The sequence below is a fragment of the Macrobrachium nipponense genome, chromosome 9 (genome assembly GCF_015104395.2).
Source record: "Macrobrachium nipponense isolate FS-2020 chromosome 9, ASM1510439v2, whole genome shotgun sequence".
NCBI lineage: Eukaryota > Metazoa > Arthropoda > Malacostraca > Decapoda > Palaemonidae > Macrobrachium > Macrobrachium nipponense.
This window is the reverse complement of record NC_061110.1, coordinates 19,936,923-19,959,422: the sequence shown is the minus strand read 5'-3', so window position 1 is coordinate 19,959,422 and position 22,500 is coordinate 19,936,923. Positions and strand designations below refer to the sequence as shown.

Below are 22,500 nucleotides of genomic sequence, written 5' to 3'. Positions count from 1 at the left end.
GCACTTTTATTCAAAGATTACATTTTATCAGTTATTTAAAAGATCAAGTGCTGATAAATTTTGTAGAGACCACAATCAGTTACTATTCATGGCTTGGGTGATAGAAGGGTTCATTGCCTGAGGAACGAACAAATAAGATAGGCATTTTCAAGATGATTCAATAAGTTTTGTGTGTGTGTGTGTGTGTGTGTGTGTGTGTGTGTGTGTGACAAATTGAGAGAGCATAAGGAAAGCAGAGAACAGCAATTTTCAGTAATTTCCCAAAAAGTTTTCCTCATGTAGACAGTTTGCATCTACTGAAAATAATAATAATAATAATAATAATAAAATAATAATAATAAAATCCCATAATAATAATAATAATAATAATAATAATAATAATGTTTAAAAAATATCCACAATTATATATAAAAATATTTCTATGTACTAAAATATAAAACAAAGACTTTCGAACACCTGAACGGTTCTTCATCAGTGTGACGTTAAAATTTAACGTCACACTGATGAGGAACCACCGTTCAGGTGTTCGAAAGTCTTTGGTTTTATATTTTTACATAGAAATATATATATAATTGTGGATATTTTTTAAACAATTTGTTTTCACGAACTGTGAATTTCTTAAACAACAACAACAACAACAACAACAACAACAACAATAATAATAATAATAATAATAATAATAATAATAATAATAACTAGGTAAACAGTTTAGGTTAAAAGCAACAAGACCATTACCAGTAAATGAAATTAACAACAGCAGGTGTGAGTTACAGTAGACAATTGAAAAAAAAAAAATAAATAAATAAATAAAAATTCCTCGAATCACCGCAAGAGCAGGAGTTCAACTCGACTTCTCTGTACCGAACATTTTACCTTCAACACACACCAGTTCTTGCGTCTATCTTCATCTCACAATTATCCGAGCCTCCATTTAAGGTAGAGGACAGGTCTGTCACTACGCGGGATGAGACTACCTCTTTCATTTTGATTTCCGACAGTCTTTCCTGGACCGACTCGACAAGACAGGGAAACCTCGGTCTAAAGTTTTCGTCTTTTACGCTCATGATTCCAGCCGTTCTTTCCTCTACGGACAGAAACCAGTTACGAAAAGACATGACCTCTTGTCTAAAGACGTTTTCTTCTTTCGTTTACGCTCGTGATTTCAGCCGTTCTTTCCTCTTTGGACGGAAACCAGCTCCAAAGGTGTTGCGCAAATTTTTGGCATCTTGCCACGACGCTTAGTATCCCTAAGTACCGAGTATTTTTCTACAGTTCCGCGAATTTCAACCAATTTTTGCAAGTTTTCACTGCCAGAAGACAAAGGTTGGCAGAAAAAGCTCTCGAACGAGACACCACTTTTGGCCACTTAGTCTAAAAACCTCTGACGCTTTTGGTTGATGGAGGGGAAAAAAATGAGTTTCTGTAGGCCAAGCAATGAAGGACGTCTCGTAGTCTGGGAACTTCTTATGACAATGGATTGCGGAAGATCTTGCATACGAGATAAGATTATGGAAGCGCACAGGCTTACCGGCCAATTTAGACTCAGTGAATGAATATAATCTCAGGCAAAATTTAAATTAAAACACACGAGAACACGAATTAGGAAGAAGCTGGTAGAGGTTTATAATAACCTCTCTTACAAACGAAGACCACTGTATTGGAATTTCATGCAATGTATTCATAACAGTAAACAGTAGCCACTGGTGAAAACAAAATGAGGTAAGACGGAGAGCAAAAAGAAAAACTGAATGAATATTTAACCACAAAGGGATTTTTGAACGAATTCCGAAACTTGTGGGTCGAAGAATGAAACCCGTTACCGAATAATTATCCTCCCGCATGGCAACAGACTCACATGGACCGAGGCAGCAGAACGTGTGTTGTGGCGCCGCAAGTCCTTTAGTGTTGTCGAGGGGGGGTGGGGGGGGGGGGGGGGGGGGGGGGGGGGGGGGGACTGTTGGTGTTAGCGAAGTGGGTTCCCATGACGTGGAGACTGGTACTATATAATGTTGCCGTCATTGCCTCAGGATGCATGCGCTCGTAAATATATTTTACAAAGAAACGAGAGAGAGAGAGAGAGTACTTTAAAGGAATGTTTTTCTTAGCCATTTTTTCTTTCTTATCGTTTTTATGGGGGGGTGTTGGTTAGAGAGTAGAGGTTGTGGTATACTTAAAAACACGCAATGTGATTTTATCTTAATAATATAATGACGAAAATTTTTAAGCCTCAAATCTTATTAAGGCATATAATAATAATAATGGGAATTTGAAATATCATGTCGGCTCTGTTGGTCTAAGTCCAGAAGTCCAAACAAGGCCTCTTGTGGCATTCAGCGCCTTTCGCTAACTTAACTGACCAATCATCAGTGATTGCCGTGGGTTACATCACACAATAGGTCCACACCAGGCCTCCCATAGCCTTTTTAACAACTTTCCTAACTGCCTGACAAACTAACCAGCAATTATCAAAGACCCTTGAGTAATGCCTACAGTGCACCGCGTGAGGTGCACTTATGGTATTACTGTCCTACGGGGAAGTTTGGCCAGTGATCACAGAGCTGGAAACTCTCTTGTCTCTTGAGAGAGTTCACATAGGCAGGATGTATGTTCCATATCTCTTGAGAGATACGTCTTTCAAAAGTATCCTTCAGGAGAGGTGGAACATACATATTGCCTATGTGATCTGTCGAGAGAGACTGAGAGTTTCCAGCCCTTTGATTGGCTTATCAAAAGCCAATCAGGAGCGTCGTAAGGGACTAACCTAGACATCAGATGCACAGTTGATGTGAATCTATATAGCGCTTGGCTTAGGATTATGTATAAAACAAAGCTTAAGTTAAATATCTTCACTCAAGGTCATTTTCAGTTATAGCTGACCTTAATGAAGGTCGAAGACTCCTGTTTTTAATATAATTTCAGTAGATGAAACCTGTCCACATGGAACAAGCACACAGGGACCATTTAGCCTTGAAATGATCGTGATACAGAGGGGGAGACGCGAACCCGCGAACATCTGAATGCCATACCACGACACTAACCACTATACCAGCTGACCAGCCACTGTTGAAGGCGAATGTTCCAATTATCAATAATGTCCCAATTATCATTAATGTCTAAGAGGAAAAAATCAAGTCATGCTTTCATTAAACATAACAGTAAACGCTGACTTTCGAGAAATGTGCTAAGCTGATAAGATTACAGAATCAAGCTACAGTCATTTTTTTTACAGATACGTGCATTCACAGTGTTCCCACTTCACTAAAGATAAGATACTCTGAACACATACAGTGTCTAATCTAATAATCTTAGGAGTTTTTATTTTTAAATAACAAAATTAAATTAAATTTCATATACCACGCAACGCAAGTATATTGTTTATGAACGATAATACTCCAGATTAAGATATTATGTATACAAATTACGATACATTAGAACATGTTATCTAAACTTATTTCGAAGACCTCGCTTTAATTAAATTAGGAGTGAGGATAAAACAAAAAAAACTAGTTTGAATGTCTGGATTCTTTATAAATTAAATTCGACCTTTCTTTTTTCATTGTTAGTTGACGAACCACACAGTATATCATTTATATATATATATATATATATATATATATATATATATATATATATACACATCATGTTTTTTTTATTTAGTTTTGTTTTTGAGTTAAATGTTGTGGTACTTGTATTGAGGACCTTGGGAATAGATTTAAGAGTTTTCTATTTGATATGCAACCAAAACTATATATAGATATATATATATATATATATATATATAATATATATATATATATATATATATATACACACACACACACACACACACACACACACACACACACACACATATATATATATATATATATATATATATATATAATATATATATATATATATATATATATATATATATATATACACATCATGGGCAAACTAACGCAAGTGAAAAATGCGTCGAAGTTTCTTGGGAGCAATCGAGTTTTCTGTACAGCATATAATCAAGGCCACCGAAAATAGGTCTCATCTTTCAGCGACCTCGGTATGATGCTGTAGGAGCCGCAGCCCATGAAACTTCAACCACTGGCCGGTGGTGGTCTGGCCTATATCGTTGAGAAGCACGATTTTGGCTGAATTTGATCTTAAATAACATGAAAGCTATTGTGGCTAGAGGGCTGTAAATCGGTACGTTTGATGATTGGAGGGAAGATGACCAACATACCAATTTGCAGCGCTCTGGCCTCAGAGAAAGTGCGGACATAAAAAAAAAAACTGGCGAATTTTGTAAAATAATTTCTTTCAGGGATGACTGTGTGATCTCGGGAATAAGTTTATATTCGAGCAAACTAACAATGAAAAAAAAACGAAAAACTGCACTGACAGACTATATAACGCCACAAAATTGAAAGGACGTGACGTGACCTACAACCTTTGTTATGAAACAAGACACGTCTATTGCTACAGCCTTGAAAAACATCAACAGAAGAAAAGCTGATATTTCTCCACTTTTGAAAATGTACACAGCGAAGAAGCGGTCCATAACGCAACGGGGGAAAAGATAGTGTCATGTTTTGACAGATTAGTAACCTTATGTCACTACAAAATGATGACATATTAACATATCATCACGCCGGATGATAAAAATGAATTCTAGATAACCTTCATTTCTGGTGCCGCAAAAAATTACGCGTAAAAAGAACCAGTTTAATAGGCCTCCAGCTCAGCCTAACTTTCTCCTAAATGACGGAGGAGGCAAGGCCATGGTCTGATATTTATGTGTATTACACACATACAGACAATCACATACACACACACACACACACACACACACACACATATATAATATATATATATATATATATATATATATATAATATATATATAGGATATATATATATATATATATTTATACAATGTCTTTTACTGTAATACAACGGTATAATATGAAGATAAAAGGCCCATAAAACACAATTTGAACGTTGCAACCATATATTTCGAACACTTTCTTCTGTGTTATTGATCACTATGTCCATATTTTACCAGTGATCAGGAGCACAGAAGGAAGTGCTCGAAATATATGGTTGCAACGTTCAATATATATATATATATATATATATATATATATATATATATATATATATATATATATAAATGTGTGTATGTGTGTGTGTGTGTGTGCGTGTATGTATGTATTTATATATGAATTAGTAAGACGTGCAGGGCAGTTCATTCACCGTGACATTTTTAATTACTGTGGCAGACAGCAACCAGATAGGGTTGGCATATCTAATGAATAACAAGGGTGCTTCTGCACTTCTCTGGGGGGGGGGGGGGGAAGAGCTAGATTGAGAGTGACGTAAGGCGTGCTAAAAATAACTCGCGCACACATTCATACATACATACACACAAACACACACACACACACACATATATATATATATATATATATATAACTTATATATATATATATGCATGTATATATAATTTTTATATATATTATTATATATATAATATATGATTATATATATATTATATTATTAGATATATCGATATATAATATATATACTATATATATAATATAATTATATATTTATATATAAATAAAATTGTGCAGCAGACTTTTTAATAACTTGACTTCCCCATTAAGGCCTATGATGTAAATAACTTACGCGTCCAATATCATTATTTTATAAAGTGGATATTCACACCGGAGTTAATGTTAAATTAAAGCTAATTATGAAGTAATAGTGGGCTACTATATTCAACTCAACTCCTTTTTTTTTAATGATTTGGGTATTAGTGCTTCGGCTATTAACTGGAATATTTTTTTTAGTTATTACTCTAATTACCAAAATAATACTTTCGATATAAACGGGAAAATTAAGTCTATAAACCTGTACGTCTTTCAATTCTAATTTCGAAATGTCCCATAAATTGTTAAACAATTACTCAATCTCACATTTGCAAACGTACGCACGGATGAAAGTTAAATATATTAAAAAGTACATTACATCAAATGAATATCTTGATATGTGCATAACAAAAGAAGATTTTCGTTTTTTTTATAAGTTCTTGAATATTCTACGACTGAAAGATTATAGTTCTCTGTGAATTTCGAGAAATTTATTAACCGAATTACCCCCATAACAACTGAAAAAGGAAACAATTTTTTTCTCACAAAAAATGATTAGCCAATAATTATCCGACGACAAAATATAATATTTCTTTTAGCTGGGTTCGTTAGGGCTGAGGAATGTTAGAGATAGTAATATTAGGTTGTTTGTGGTTAGTTCTTAAACAAAGTAACATAAACAAAGTAACTTAAACATTCTAAATAAACCATAGTAGAATGACTGGTATGTAGCCAATTTTAGTTTCTATAAGAGAGAGAGACAGAGAGAAAGGAACCACAAGGCAAAATGAGTAAGTGGCATAAAGTTATCCTGCTAAAATAAGGTCGACCCGAAACGATTCATTTGGCAAACTGTAAAATGTCGTTAAGCTGACAGATTGTGTGCCCAAAATAAACCTGGCAATGACAACCTTCGATCCTGCCCAGCTACAGCAAAGGGTAGTAAGAGTACAACTGCAGAGCAGATGTAGAGATACGGAAAATATCAAGTCAAAATTTATTTTAAGAAGAAGAATGTTTTGTGTACATAATGTACTCTCTGAAGGGAGAGTGCGACGCGTCGATTATAAATATAGAAATAATTGTTCTTTGGAAAGATATAAAATTGAATGTGATATGAAATTTAGGTCAAAGAGAAATTAAGAGTAACAAGGTTTGAAAGGCGTAACAGGAGGAAGACCTAACAGCAGTTGCAATACGAAACAATTGTTAGGAGAGGGTGGAAAGTGAGTATAGGAAATGAAGAGGTTGCAGCTATGGGCCGAAGGGACGCTGCAAAGAACCTTCAAATGTCTACGGTTCACCGCGTGAGGTGCACTGACAACCCTACCCACCCATCCCCCCCTCTACGGGAAGGGGGTTAGGTATATCAAGTTTTTATGGTTTAACGCAGTGAACTCATTACACAGAATGAAAATTCAAATCGTTTCAACACCACCGGATGGAGATGAAGATAATCACGCGAGAATCGCAGATGAATAAACACGTCTCGAGTAGCGACTAAGACGGGGCACGTGTCTGGAGTTCAGTGACTCACGGGCTCACGTGTACGCGGGTACGTCCATCCTTCTGGTTACCGGCCGCGTAGCCTTGGCCTCTGTCGGTCGGTTCCTGAGGTACTCCGGAGGACGCGAATGGAGCCAGCCAGTTAATGAAGGATCCCAAGGACTCTCTCTCTACCGATGTCTGTTGCTACCCTGCTCTGTGTCCCTATTCCGGGAAGGACTCTCGGGTTATGGGTCAGGAGGCTGTACTTTGTTGTTTATTGGAGTCCTTATAACAAAGGGGCAGGGTTTGGGGGGCGGTTGTGGTGGCCGGTTGGGGGTTGGGGGGGTGGGAGAGGGCGAATCTATGGGTCACATGGTACTCGTAAAATAGGATGTATACAGTTTTGCACTAAAGGTCATTTGAAGCTGCTTTTTTTTCGCCCTTGAACTTCTTGTAATCGGAACATATCTGTAACTATGAAGATAATTGTCCGCCCAATTCTCTTTAGACTACTGAGGGACTTTTGCCTGTAGTTAAAGGGTTCATATTTATTCCTTGGGGACTCTTAGTTTCATGTTCAGATAGGCCTCTTGCTTCTAAGGCTATCCAGGGTCTGCTATATGTCACTTATGGCCATTGTTTCAGACTACTAGGGGCTTTTGTTTGAAGGCCACAAAAGGCCTTTGTTTTTACTGGCGCATACAATCGTTATTCTCATGGTTATACAAAAGCTTTTATTTTTAAGGCCACAAGGGACCTTTGACTCATTGCCATGTGAAGTTCTGCCTTTTGATGGTTACGAAAGACCTTCTCTTCCTTGGTATGTCAACAAGCGAGTCATCAAATCAGCTTCTGCACTGCAGGATAATGGGTTTCGATGGCAAAGTATTGATGAGTTTTCCCTTGAAGTTTGAGTAGTCTTTAGTCTTCTTCTTCTTCCCAGCTGGTTCCCATTTTTATATGGGGTCGCCGTTTCGGATGAGCCGTTTCCATCTATTTCTGTCCTGCGTTTCTGCCTCATCAATTCCCTTCTCATGTAAGTCTCCTCTCACACAGTCATTCCATCTCTTTCTTGGTCTCCCTCTTCTTCTTCTTCTTCCTTGAACCTCCTTTCCCATAGTATGTCTCCCAGTGTGGTCCTCATCTCTCCTCAACAGGTGTCCATACCATCTCAGCCTCCCCTCCTGCACTTTCTTTGATACTTCCACCACCTTAGTCGACCCCCTTATGTAGTCATGTCTAATCCTATCCTCTAGTCACCCCAGACAGTCTTTAGTGAATACACCAAAACATTTTTCCTTCCGTTCTTATTGTGAATCTGAACATATTTAGCTTTTTCCTATTTCCTGTAGATAATTCTGCGAAGAACCAAAATGGAACTTTGCTTTGAAGGAGCATCCAAGAAGTTCAACTTTGTGTTGAAGAAGCAACCAAGAAGTTTAACTTTGCGTTGAAGAAGCAATCAAGAAGTCCAACTTTGCGTTGAAGAAGCAACCAAGAAGTTCAACTCATTTCCTTTGTCAAAAATGAAGGCAATATAAGAGATGGTTGATATGCAATGTTTCGATCCCAAGGATGCAACGTAGATTACTGAATCTCGGATTGATGTAATAGTTTTATAGGGATGAACGGTAGCAAATACCCATAGACTATTGTTTTTACACTTAATAATAATAATAATAATAATAATAATAATAATAATTAATAATAATAATAATAATAATAATAATAATAATAATAATAATAATCTCATTATTTATTAAACAAAATCTAGGAGACGATGCACTGAACTAAAAAGTAACAAATCATTTTCAAAAGCAATGAATCATTCAAAGCCAGTGCAGCTGAAAAAGTAAAATCTCTACGCTGCCTGCTTTCAGGCGCAAGCAGTGCTGATTACCACCAAGATTACTGCTTCCTGCTTCCTCTGTGCCAGATTACGGTGGCTGAATGCCACTGTAGTATTGTCCGTGCGCAGGGAGAACTAGAATAGGCACTATTGGAAAGCATTCGTTTATAACGTTTGAATATATATATGTGGCATGAGCTGACATCATGGAGACATGCTCAGTCATCTATTATCTATTCCCGTCGAGGTGCTGTGGTGTCTGTGCACCGTACCGGCAGTGCACCGTAGGCATTACTTGAGATTCAAGCTGCAACCCCTTTCATTTCCCTTTACTGTAACTCCGTTTATATTCTCTTTCTTCCGTCTTACTTTCAACTCTCTCCTAACAATTGTTGCATAGTGCAACTGCTTTGAGGTTTTCATTCAGTTACACCTTTTGAACTACTTTCCTTCCATTTCCCTTTCAGCGCTGAATGTCCTCATAGCTCCCGGCGCTTGGCCCTTTGGTCTAAAGTTTATATTTCATCCCGTTTTATCTTTTATCCTGATTATCCTGTTATCTTGTTTTGGTGTTATTGGTGTTGTAATTTGATTGATTGCTTTTTTCAGTTTTCTCTGTATTTCACATACATATGGATATTCTATTCTTTGAAGGCTTGTTTTCCGTGCCAATAGTTCTTTAAACTTCGTGTTTGTGAATATTCGCTCGTTTTTTATAATAATAATAATTAATAATAATAATAATAATAATAATAATAATAATAATATATTTATTATTATTATTAAGATAAAATAATTTGATACTTAAGGCCTGTCCACACTAGGAAACATTAGTTTGCAAACAGCTTGCCAACTTTGTTTCCGAACAATGTTTCTTAGTGTGGACAGGCCTTTCATGTATACGTGTGAGAACCTTATCCCAAATATCATAATGATAATAATAATAGTTAGTTAATGTATATTCATGTACAAACTTAAACCCAAACATCATTCAAATTCACCTCCTTCGCTTCCGTGAACATCACAATGTTTGTGTATTTAAACTCCCAAACGAGCCGACCTTATCACCCCCCCACCACCCCCCGGCCCCGGCCCCCACTAGGCCCCGCCCCCTCCCCGTCCCCAAAACGCTTGGAAGGACCAGCAGAATAATAATGAGTCCGTGCTACATTGTTTTAAAGGCCCTGGGAAGTCAGAATCTGAACGCGTAGTTGATACCAAGGAAACGACTCAAGTTCTTATATTGTTGACCATAAACAGGAACTCCAAGGATTCTTCTTCTTCTCTCAAGTATGCGAGGATAATTTACGCCACAATGTATGACCTTAAGCACTCGAAGGCAGTGTGAGCCAAGGATAATCAACGCCTCAGTATGACCAGAAGCACTCGAGGCAGTGTGTGCCAAGGCAAGGATAGTGTACGAAGTAAAATGTAAGCAAGGATAATCATCATCAATGCCTCAGTGTATGCAGTAGGGAAGTAGTGGCGTCAGTGCACCTCATGCATTGCACAGTAGGCATCACTTCTGGTTTTTACAACGTCCCTTCCTGAAGTCCCTAGCTGCAACGGGGTTCATTCCTTTTACTGTACACCTTCCTTTCCACCCTCTAGCTGCAGCCTCTGTCATTCCTTTTACTGTAACTCTGTTCGTCTTCCCTTCCTCCCATCTTCCTTTCCACCCTCTAGCTGCAGCCTCTGTCATCCCTTTTACTGTACATCTGTTCGTATTCTTTCTTCCATCTTCCTTTCCACCCTCTTTTAACAATTGCTTCATAGCGCAACTGCTTAGAGGTTTGCCTCCGTTACATATTTCAAACCTTTCTACTGTCGGTTTCCGTTGAAGCGCTGAATGACCACATAGGTCCCAGCGATTGGCCTTTGGTCTAAATTCTATATCATATTCTTTTTTCTATGCCCTAATGTATGCCCTTGAGCATCAAGGCAGTGAGCCAAGATCTTGTATGAAGACTTATAAAAAAAAGAAATATCAGATAACGAAAGCATTCAGTTATTGGATTGGGTTAGAATAAAAAATTCAGGCCAAAGGCCAATCGCTAGGACCTATGAAGTCATTCAACGATGAAAATAAAGTTAAAGAGAGCCGAAATGTTAACTTACAAATAAACAGAACGAAACTAACACGGACATTTGTATCAAACTTTGTAGAGCTATCATCATGAGGATTCATAACTAAAACATACTATTCTTCTAGTTTGTTAGTTTGACTCTTTTGGTGTAGAATGCTGAATGAGGGGTCACGACTTATTTGGGGGGGGGGGGGGGGAGTGTCTAGGGGGAGCGATGCCCCCCCTCTACCCCGCCATTCCCATTTACGGGCGCGGCGTTGGTCAGTCTGGTTGGGGTCATATTCCCCTCTGCGTGTTTTTCCTACAGATTACCCAAAAACTTAGGGTAGGATGGCTGACCATTCACTCTGCATTCGCTCCGTCTTTTGTGTCACGAATAATAGTACTACTAGTAGCGGATGTGATAGTACTAGCAGAAATAGTTGTAATAGAACTAGCAGTAATAGTAGTAGTTTCAGTAGTAAACAGAGCGACATCTGACACAATTTCTTTGCACCCTCTTTTGTTGTGCGAGTAATAGTACTAGTACTATAGTAGATTCACATCAACCGTGCATTTGATGTCTAGGCCAGTCCCTTACGACGCTCCTGATTGGCTTATCAAAAGCCAATCACAGGGCTGGAAACTGTCAGTCTCTCTCGAGAGTTCACTTAGGCAGGATGTATGTTCCACCACTCCTGAGGAATACTTTTGAAAGACGCATCCCTCAGGAGAAGTGGAGCATACATCCTACCTGTGTGAACTCTCGAGAGAGACTGGGAGTTTCCAGCCCGGCGATTGGCTTACCAACATCCAATCAGGAGCGTCGTAAGGGACTGGCCTAGACGTCAGATGCACGGTTGATGTGAATCTACTATAGTACTAGTACTACTAGCCGGTGGTGATAACAGTAGCAGTAAAATTAATAGTATTTAGCAGTAGTTTCAGTAGTATATAGCCTATACTCTGTTTTTTTTTCATCTGTCCATCCGCCTGTGGTGGTCGCGCATGGTAACACTGCCTCCCGGGCTTTAAATAGTTACGCCATGTGTAAGTTTTAGGTACATAAAAGGATATCTGGGTGTACATTTGCAACTGAAAAGTGTTTTAATAATTTACTGTATGCGAATTACACCGTTAACATTCGAAATAGGATATTATTTAAAGCCCGGGATGCAGTGTTACCATGCGCAAACACCACAGGCGGATGGACAGATGGAAAAAAACAGAGTATAGTAGAGAAAGAGATCTGACGTCATCCCTGGCACTCTGACAAAACGAGCGAGTTCCCCGACCGATGCGCCATGAATGCATTCGGTGATTGGCCAGGCAGGAAACCCCAATTGGCGCGAAGGATTGCATAAACTGATAAACTCCGCGATCGTACTAGGGTCAGGATTGCCTCCCGTCCCCGAAAACAGGAAGACGCGGCATTTAAATCAACTGGCCTTTCGGGTCTCTTCACAGCCCGTGAGTTCTCTCGCCTGACGTCTCCTGCTGAAGTCCTTCGTAGGACACACACAGGGACCGTTGGAGATGATGCAAAGCGTAATTACCTGGGACGAAGGGTGCTTAGTACTGCGGAAGCAGATTTGGCATATTTCTGAATTTTAGAGAGAGAGAAGAGAGAGAGAGAGAGAGAGAGAGAGAGAGAGAGAGAGAGAGAGAGAGAGAGTATGTAAAGCCGCTTATGTGAATGTGCTGTGATTGCTTATATGGGACCAAAGTGCCAATTACTGTACAACTACACAGAACAATCGTGTGTGTGTGTGTGTGTGAGAGAGAGAGAGCCACTTGTCTGAATGTCTTCAGACAGCTTATATGGACCAAAGTGCAATATGACAACACACAGAACATCGTCTGTGTGTGTGTGTGTAGAGAGAGAGAGCCACTTGTCTGAATGTAACTCAGACAGCTTATATGGGACCAAAAGCCAATTACTACAATACACAGAACAATCGTGTGTGTCTGTGTGAGAGAGAGAGAGCCACTTGTCTATGTACTCAGACCGCTATTGGGACCAAAGTGCCATTATGTACACTCACAGAACAATCGTGTGTGTGTGGGGTGAGAGAGAGAGAGCCACTTGTCTAATGTACTCAGACAGCTTATATGGGACCAAAGTCCAATTACTGTACAACTCACAGAACAATCGTGTGTGTCTGTGTGTGTGAGAGAGAGAGACCACTTGTCGAATGTACTCAGACAGCTTATATGGGACCAAAGTGCAAATTACTGTACAACACACAACAAATGTGTGTGGTCTGTGTGTGTGAGAGAGAGAGAGCCACTTGTCTGAATGTACTCAGACAGCTTATATGGGACTAAAGTTCCAATTACTGTACAACTATAGAGCAAGATGGGCGCGCGTTCGTAGAGAGAGAGATAAAGTATGGTACAGCCACTTGTCTGAATGTAATCTGATACCTTAGCTATATGGGCCTAAGGTTCTAATTGCTGTAAAACTGTAAAACTAAAACATATGACAATATGAATATGTCATCTAAAAAAAATGGATCATTTTTAATATTAATAAAACAGATTTTCATCAATATAACAGAGGAACTTGAAAAAATATATAATGATGCACAAGCTATAATCTCAATGTACAACGCAGTCGTTTAAAAATAGGAAAACAAAATTATTTATAAATGCTATCAGAATCCGCCTATCACTAGATAAGATAAAACTGGAAGGACTTTCACAAACACCACTGAAATTGTGGTCAACGAATCTGTTGTCTGTGACGAGATAAATAAACAATCAATAATAAATGATGACAGTTTTTATCACAAGGTTTGTGGACAGAAGTAAATGGTGACAAACGTCATTAAAAAATACGAGTCTTGAAACGGAGAAAGGAATCCACGGTTATGTATAAGTAGTACAGTTCCCTCCAGGAATTACGACACAGCTACCTTCACCCATTAGTCCCTATTGTATAAGGATGTTAGGGTAACATGGCACGTCTTTATTTACCTTTTCCCGCATGAATGCGTCTTCGTATTGTAACAGCGGTCGTGATTGGCTGGAGCAATTTATATGCCATGTTTCTCCATATTAGTTTTTGTAATTTACGTAAATCACTGTATATAATGGGCTTTCATGAAACTGTTCGTTTCCATAACTGTGGATTTGTTCTTCGTAAACTTCATTATAATTGACTTTTATATAATGCAAAATTTATTCAGATCTGGTTCCCGCTGACGAGATAGGTGAAAAAAAAAAATGCAGTTTATAACATAGGATGTGAAGACTCCTGGCTAAAACTGAATGATGATAAACTTCATTGTAAATGATTTTTATGTAACACAGAGTTTAATGCAGGCAGATTTTGTAACAAATCTGTTCTCTCTGACGAGACAGATAAAAAAAATTACAGTTTTTAAAACAAGGTTTATACATTTTCGTGGATAGAACCGGACGACGATGAACTTAAATATAATTGAAGTGAATGTTATGTAATACAAAATTTAATAGCGGACAGATTTCGTAAAGAATCTGTTCTCTCTGACGAGATAAAATACAAAATAATAAATAACTACAGATTATAACAAGGTATGCACACTTTCTTGGCTAAAATTGAACGATGATGAGCTTCATTGCAACTGAGTTTTATGTAATACAGAATTTAACAGAGAACAGAGTTTGTAGTGAGGCTAAATGAATGCAAGACCTTGGCAAATGCCAGGACCACGTAAGACCTTGTTCGAGGCAAGTTCAGCCAAGAATGCATTATGCAATCTTCTGTTTACGAGTACACCGCGGACCAAAGCCCTATTATATAACTGTTTAGTAATGAAATCATCACTGAAGTTTTAAATTACACCCAACTTCAGTGATAGTTTTAAGTAAATTTTCTTTATTTATTAGTAAGACCCTCCCCCTCCTTAAGGGTTGTTCAACAGTTCTACTTCAAAACGATAAACATTGGTCAATGACCCGTTTGTTAAGACTGAATCGAATACCAACATTAGCGCAAAAAAGTTCCTCGGTGTGATGGCTCATTGAACCTTTCTTATATAAACACACACACACACACACACATATATATATTATTATATATAATTAATATATAATTTATATAATAATTTTAATTTAATTCTATATATTGCTAAATGCGGGTTTATATTATATAATATTATATATATATATAATAATATTAATATAAAATAAATAATATTAATTATAATATATAATTATATATATATTATATATATATATATATTTATATATTAATAGTTCTTATCCTCTTCTCTGGCTAGTATTCATTTACGTCTGTTGTTTCATTTGTATCTATTTGTTACTGTCGTCTTTTTTTAATACTGTATCGAACTTGATTGACGATATTTTGGGCTTCCTTTCCTAGTAGAATTTTGAATTAATAATAATCATCATCATAATAATAATAATACAATAATAATTAATAATAATAACAACACAACTGTTGGTATTTTAGGCTTTCCTTTTCCTAGTAAAAATTTGGAATAATAGTAATAATAATGATTATGATGTTTCTAAAGGGTCCACAATAATACAAGTGTAAAACGTCCCGTGTATAAATTTTTGAAAGACTTTACAGAAAAGCTTTCGAAACCCAAACCCTTCCCTGGGTTCATCTTCAGTCCAAATTGACAATTAAGTTTTTACAACAAGTACAGAGGTAAATTTAAAAAAACAAGAGTCGTTGAAGATCGTTGACAACGGTTCGTTAGCTCGTTAATTGGGCCCAGGTGAGAAGAAAGAGGTAGTTAACAACAACTAGGTGATACCCTCCCCCCTATCAATCCTTCTGGCTGCAATTCTGTTGGATCTTCGTACAGGTTGTTTGCTTTCTGTAAAGTCTTCAAAATTATAAACGGACTTTTTTACACTTGTATTATTGTGGAACCTTTAGAATATTATATATACTCTCGTGATAGAGAGTTTTTCCCTAATAATAATGATAATGATAATAATAATAAAACCACTGATAATTCAAGTTTCCTTTCCTAGTATGATAATAATAATAATGCAACTGCTGGTATTTTAGCTTCCTTTCCTAGTAAAATTTGAATACTACTGCTACCACTATTAATAATAATAATAATAATAACAATAATAATAATAATAACAACTGCTGATATTTCAGACTTCCTTTCCTAGCTTAAGTATTTGACTAATGATAATAATAATAAAAACTGCCGATATTTTAATCCGCATTTCTTAATAATAGTAATAAAACAACAACAACAAACCCGCTAATAAACGCGTAGCCCTCTTGCAAACAGCGAAAACAAATCGTGAGGTGACGAAAGATCCTAAGTTTGACGGATGATGTAACTGTGTATTGTGGTTATCAAACCAGGCACCACCATGTTTGCCTTTTGCTGTCCTGTCCAATCACTTTGGGGCGGGGGGGGGGGGGGGGGGGGGGGGGGGGGGGGGGGGGGGGGGGGGGGGGGGGGGGGCGGGGGGGGGGGGGGGGGGGGGGGGGGGAATGGGGCACCGGGTCCTCTGGTTAGGGCAGCTGGAACTTAGGCAGTGCTACTGGGTACACAATTGGTTCTCTGTCACATCCCTGACGCTAAAATGTCCTACTGTGCGCCAGTTAGAGCAGGATGCATTTAATCGTTTCATGTTACTTTTCGTTTTGCGAGTTTTGGCTAATATGTAAAGGAAAGGAATAAAACTGTTTACGAGGACATATATATATATATATATATATATATATATATATATATATATATATAATGTATATTATTTGATACACACACACACGCTATATATATATAAAATATATATATATATATATATAGATATATATATATATATAATATATATATATATACAAATTATGTTCTGCTATGCAACAAAACAAAACAAGCTCGGTGGAAAGTGTTCTTAGAGAGTTCAGGAAACGAAACTAGGAAGTAAATGAAAAAAAATTAAATATTGACTTACAAATAACCAAAACAAACGTGACTGGTATAAAGATGATTTTGTGAATGAGGGGAGACGGATGACAGGAAGACTGATAAGAGAGGAGAGTGGGTGATGTAAACATGGAAGATTTACCGACTTATAATTTATAGCAGTTGTAAAAAGAATTTGAATATCAAGGGAAATGTCTGCTTGCATGGCTTTCGGAAGAATATGAAAAGGGAGAGAGTTGTTGAGCTTTTGATAATAATGGATTGGAAGACTTTGAAGAAAAGAGGCGAGTAACTGGTTAATCTGAAGATGCGAATGAGGAGGAATTTTTTTTTAAAGAACTGGGATGCTGATTACTGTAAGGCGTAAAAAGGAGAAATTTTAACTGGATAACACAGAACTGACCTCACCAGAGGTCACTAGGAGTAGCTGCCAAAGGCTAAAGAGATTTCGTACGAGGGAACAAGAAGCCAGTAGTTACGAGGAATAAACTTTTAAGGTCTTTATTTTCATTTTTATAATGATATAATGGCGTGTGTTAGTATGGCTAGTGGAATGATATTAGCAGCAATTGAAGAGATTTAGAAACTAAATGCTAAAGAACACTGAAAAATTAAGAAAGAGGTGAAACGCAGTAAACACTAGGCGAGTAAGAGCCCAGAAATAGAAGAGTTGCTTGTAGCAGGCACACTTGATAATGCAATATGGGATGGTTGAGAAAATTCTTTATTTTGTGCTTGACTGAAGAACTGCGGGAATTTCTGGGACGAATTTCAAAACAGAAAGGTTTGAGAAGAAAGGAAAACATGAAAGGAGACAAGATGGTCAAACGGATTAACAAAAAAGGAAAACGCGAACCTGTCTTTTTTTTTTTTTTTTCTTCAAGACTTTGTTTACAAAGAATGCGAGAGGAGATATATGACAAAAAAAATATGACAGGTTAGGGGTCTGGAGAGGGAGGAGGAGGAGGAGGAGGTGGTGGTGGTGTATAGCCCCAGACGAAAAGGAAGACGTTTATTTAAAAAGAAAGATTTACTGACGTAAAATGATCGCGCGTGCGTGGAAGACATCAAAACAGATTAGTATATTTTCTACTGGCAATAGTATAATTCCAACTTACGGGTATTTTTCCAGGGAATTCCGATCGGATGACGGAGGCCTCGTCCTTCCTGTTCACTGTAATGAAAAAATATATGTACATATATATCACTGAAATTAAAAAATATACAAATATATAGTATATATAAGACTCAGAGCTCTAAATTTCGAGATTTTTATTTTGCTTATCAGTAAACACTTTATTATTATTATTATTATTATTATTATATTATTATTATTATTATTAATTATTATTATTATTATTATTATCATTATCATTATCATTATCATTATCATTCATTCATCATTATCATATTATTATTATTATTATTATTATTATTATTATTATTATTATTATTACTACATAGAATCCGAAGGATAATCAGTTACAGCGCTAGAGTTACTTCAACAGTTACAAAACGTAATTCAGGCCCTGAATATTTAATAACGAACAGAACATTTCTTAATACAAAAAAATATACAGCTGAGTAATATTGATGCTTGTAGAGGCCAGCCTTGTATAGATGTGCAGAATAGTCTCAGTATTCATGCTTGTTTGTGCTTGCGTGTATAAGGAAGTCTTAGTTAGTGTCCATGCTTGTGTATGTTTGGAAGTCTTCGGTATTCTTGTTTGTATGTAGAAGCCTCTGGGTTCACAATTGTATGTGCTTGTACGTATATGGAGTCTAAGTATTCATGCTTGCGTATGCATGCAGGTGATTTAAGTCTAAGTATCCATACTTGTATGTGCTTGTATGTCTATGAAAAGTATTCATGATTTTACGTGGATCATGCGCGTGGAAGTTTAAGCATACATGTTTGTATGCGTATGGAAGTCAAAGTATTCATAATTGCGTGTGCTTGTGTATATATGTATGAGTGAGAACCAGTCACACAGAAGTAAACATGATAACTTGAACTTTGTTGGGTCACCCAAGTACAGCGGCAAGCTGGTGAATTAAAAATCAGGAGGAGGTAGGGAGGGCAGGGGAGGGAGGGTGGAGCTATAGAGGGAGGGAGGGAGGGGAGAGATGCGAGGGAGGGAGGGTGCAGGGAGATATAGAGGGAGAGGGTGGGGTTGAGTTCGAGGAGATTTGCAATCTAACTTGTGGACGTCATCAGCCTCGACCTTTCAGAGCATGACCTCGAGGACAAACTTAAACGGGGGGGGGGGGGGGAGGGGGGGCGCTGGGTATACACTGGATGCCCCGGGACGTGCTCACGTCACAATGCAAGAATTGCTTCTTGTTTGCGCACGGCATTGTTGCTTGACCTCAAAGAGAAAGAGAGAGAGAGAGAGAGAGAGAGAGAGAGAGAGAGAGAGAGAGAGAGAGTTTTACCACGCTACAATAAAACATTACAATAAATATGAGAGAGAGAGAGAGGAGAGAGAGAGATGAGAGAGAGACGAGAGAGAGTTTACCACATTACAGTGAAACATTACAAGAAATATTGAGGGGAGAGAGAGAGAATTTACTAAACTTCAGTGAAACATTACGAGAGAGAGAGAGAGAGAGAGAGAGAGAGAGAGAGAGCTAGCTTTACAACACTACGGTGAAACATTACAATAAAATATGAGAGAGAGAGAAGAGAGAGAGAGAGAGAGAGAGAATTTTACTAAACTACAGTGAAACATTACGAGAGAGAGAGAGAGAGAGAGAGAGAGAGCTAGCTTTACAAACACTACGGTGAAAATCACAATAAATATGAGAGAGAGAGAGAGAGAGAGAGAGAGAGAGAGAGAGAGTTTTACCACATTACAGTGAAACATTACAAGAAATATTGGGGAGAGAGAGAGAGAGAGAGAACACAAGGACTGAAATAGTATGTGAATGAATTTTCAGACTATATTCACCCATACGGAAGGAGAGAGAGAGAGAGAGAGAGAGAGAGAGAGAGAGAGAGAGAGAGAGAGAGAGAGAGAGAGAGAGAGAGAGTGTGTTTGGGAGTTAGGGCTTATAAACACCGCAGAGGCTCACGCTTCAAGGTCCTTTTTAATAAATGTAAGTTTCATGGAACTGCTTTGAGGATCGTCCGCGATCGATGAATGATATAGAGTTGATAAAGGAACTTCCTTGGACTGTAATCTTCATTACTGATCAGTTTTATAGGACGTTCTTTCTTTCTCGTAGTTACTAGAAGATTCGTTACATTATTTCGAAAGGGAAAATTTTATTTCGGGGCTGACTTGAAGATATGACAGGGAATAAATAGCTAACTCTCTCTCTCTCTCTCACACACACACACATACACACACACACACTATACATACATACATGCATACACACACATTCATATATTGTAAATATATGTTTTATTATATATATATATATATATATTATATATTATATATAATATATGTTATATTCTATATAATTATATATTAATATATATATTATTATATATATATATCTATATATATATAATATATATATTTATTTATTCTATATATATATATATAATATATATATATATTATATATATATATGTGTGTGTGTGTGTGTGTGTGTGCGTGTGCATGAATACGCAATTAAGCAAAATTCCTTAACATGTTACCTAAAATCTTCGACAGCAAGAGAGTGCACTCAACCCTCCCCTAAAAAAACCTAACGTATAGAAAGAGAAACACAAAAGCAAAACAAGAGACGAGACGAAAAGCAGCAGCGCTCGATTACCGCGTCAGCAACAAGAGCAGAGACAGACACAGATTAATCTCCAGTCTCTTCGTTTCGAACGAAAAGGAAAGAGAAGAAGAACAGGAAGTTGAGGAAGTTTAAGAGAGTTTATTAAGGACAAAAGCGGCTCTCTTTCTTTTATTCTTCTCTCGCCCTCGCCGTGGGAAAGGGCAGATGCATAATACAAAGGGGAGAGAGAGAGAGAGAGAGAAAGGAGGGGTGGAGGAGGGAACAGAAGGATTCAAAGAGATTGTGTGAAGGAATTTTCAGACTATATTCGCCAGTACGAGAGAGAGAGAGAGAGAGAGAGAGAGAGAGAGAGAGAGAGAGAGCGGCTTGATACTACTTCTGAATACCAGGAGAACTGTTATGGAAAACAAAAGTGTCACATTTCCTGTCAAATCATGTGCGTCACTGAATTATGCTTGTTTATCAATGACGTTAAGAAGAGAGAGAGAGAGAGAGAGAGAGAGAGAGAGAGAGAGAGAGAGAGAGTCAACAGGAAAGCAGTCCCTAGGATATTGCATACAGGATGTGTCCATACTGACGTATTTCTGATTTCAGAAAGATTGCGTTCATGGCTTGTACGAGGAGGCCAGGAGTCGAATTATGACTTAGAGCGATGTTTATTTTTAATACGGATACTAAAGCTATTGAAGGGGATACCATGGAGCGTAATATATAGTTTAGGCCATAGGCCAAACGCTGGGCCACTCGAGGTCATTCAGCTCAGGTAGGGAAATTGAGAGTAGAAAGGTTTGAAAGGCGTAACAGGAGGAAAACCTCATAGCAGCTGCACTATGAAACAATAATTGTTAGGAGACGACTGGAAAGAAAGGTGGAAGGGAATACGAACGGAAGTACAATAAAAAGGTGCATTGTAGGCATTCATTACCAAGGTTTCACGGCGTCCCTTCGGGCCCGTAGCTGCAGCCCCTTAAATTCCTTTTTACTGTACCTCCGTTCATATTCACTTTCTTCCATCTCGTTTCATATCCATTCTTTCCTTAATGCTTTGAAATATATATATATATATATAGATATATATATAGCATATATATATATATATATATATACATATATATATACTATATATATATATATAATTATATAATATATATATATATATATATATATATATATATATATATAAAGCTGACTAAGACGTACCCCAGACCACAAAGAACGTCGTTAAACATCCCTCTCCCCATTTTCAGCCCAATCACGCATCGGCAATGACGAAATGACCTTGACCGCCAAATTGCAAGCAATTGCAAGCGGTTCGAGAATTCGCTCGACGCCGCCGAGGCCACAGCGGATCGAAACAAACGAAAAAAAAAAAAACTCTTAATAACGTATCGCACTTATACATGCCATTTTCACGCGACAGACCGACAGATAGACAGCAGTGGCGCCAAGGGGACCTTACCTTACAGACCTTACATCTTGTTCGGGTTGGGGGACCCCAGGTCCCTCAGTGTGAGGCACCCTGGTAATGTTCTACCAGAGAGTTGCTAGTACATCTTCCGGTATATTTTGCATCTTCCAATCTTGGATGGTCTGGGATGCAGTTTAGATATTTGTCGAGCTTATTCTTAAACACATCTACGCTCACTCCTGATATATTCCTCAGATGAGCTGGCAACGCATTGAATAGACGCTGCATTATCGATGCTGGTGGCGTAGTGGAGAGAGAGAGAGAGAGAAGAGAGAGAAGTAGGAAGAGAGAGAGAGAGAGTGAATATCCAAGAAAAATGTTAGATAAAATAGCAGTACTAG

General features: G+C 37.7%; 1 protein-coding gene across 2 annotated transcripts in view; it reads right to left on the bottom strand.

Annotated features, from left to right (window-relative positions):
* Positions 1–22,500, bottom strand: part of LOC135217949 (microtubule-associated proteins 1A/1B light chain 3C-like) — a 64,391-nt gene that overhangs the window by 15,603 nt on the left and 26,288 nt on the right. For both annotated transcript variants that reach the window (XM_064254051.1, XM_064254052.1), the window contains exon 2: positions 18,069–18,124. In XM_064254051.1, coding sequence (XP_064110121.1) covers positions 18,069–18,124 — 56 coding nt within the window. The remainder of the gene's footprint in view (positions 1–18,068; positions 18,125–22,500) is intronic.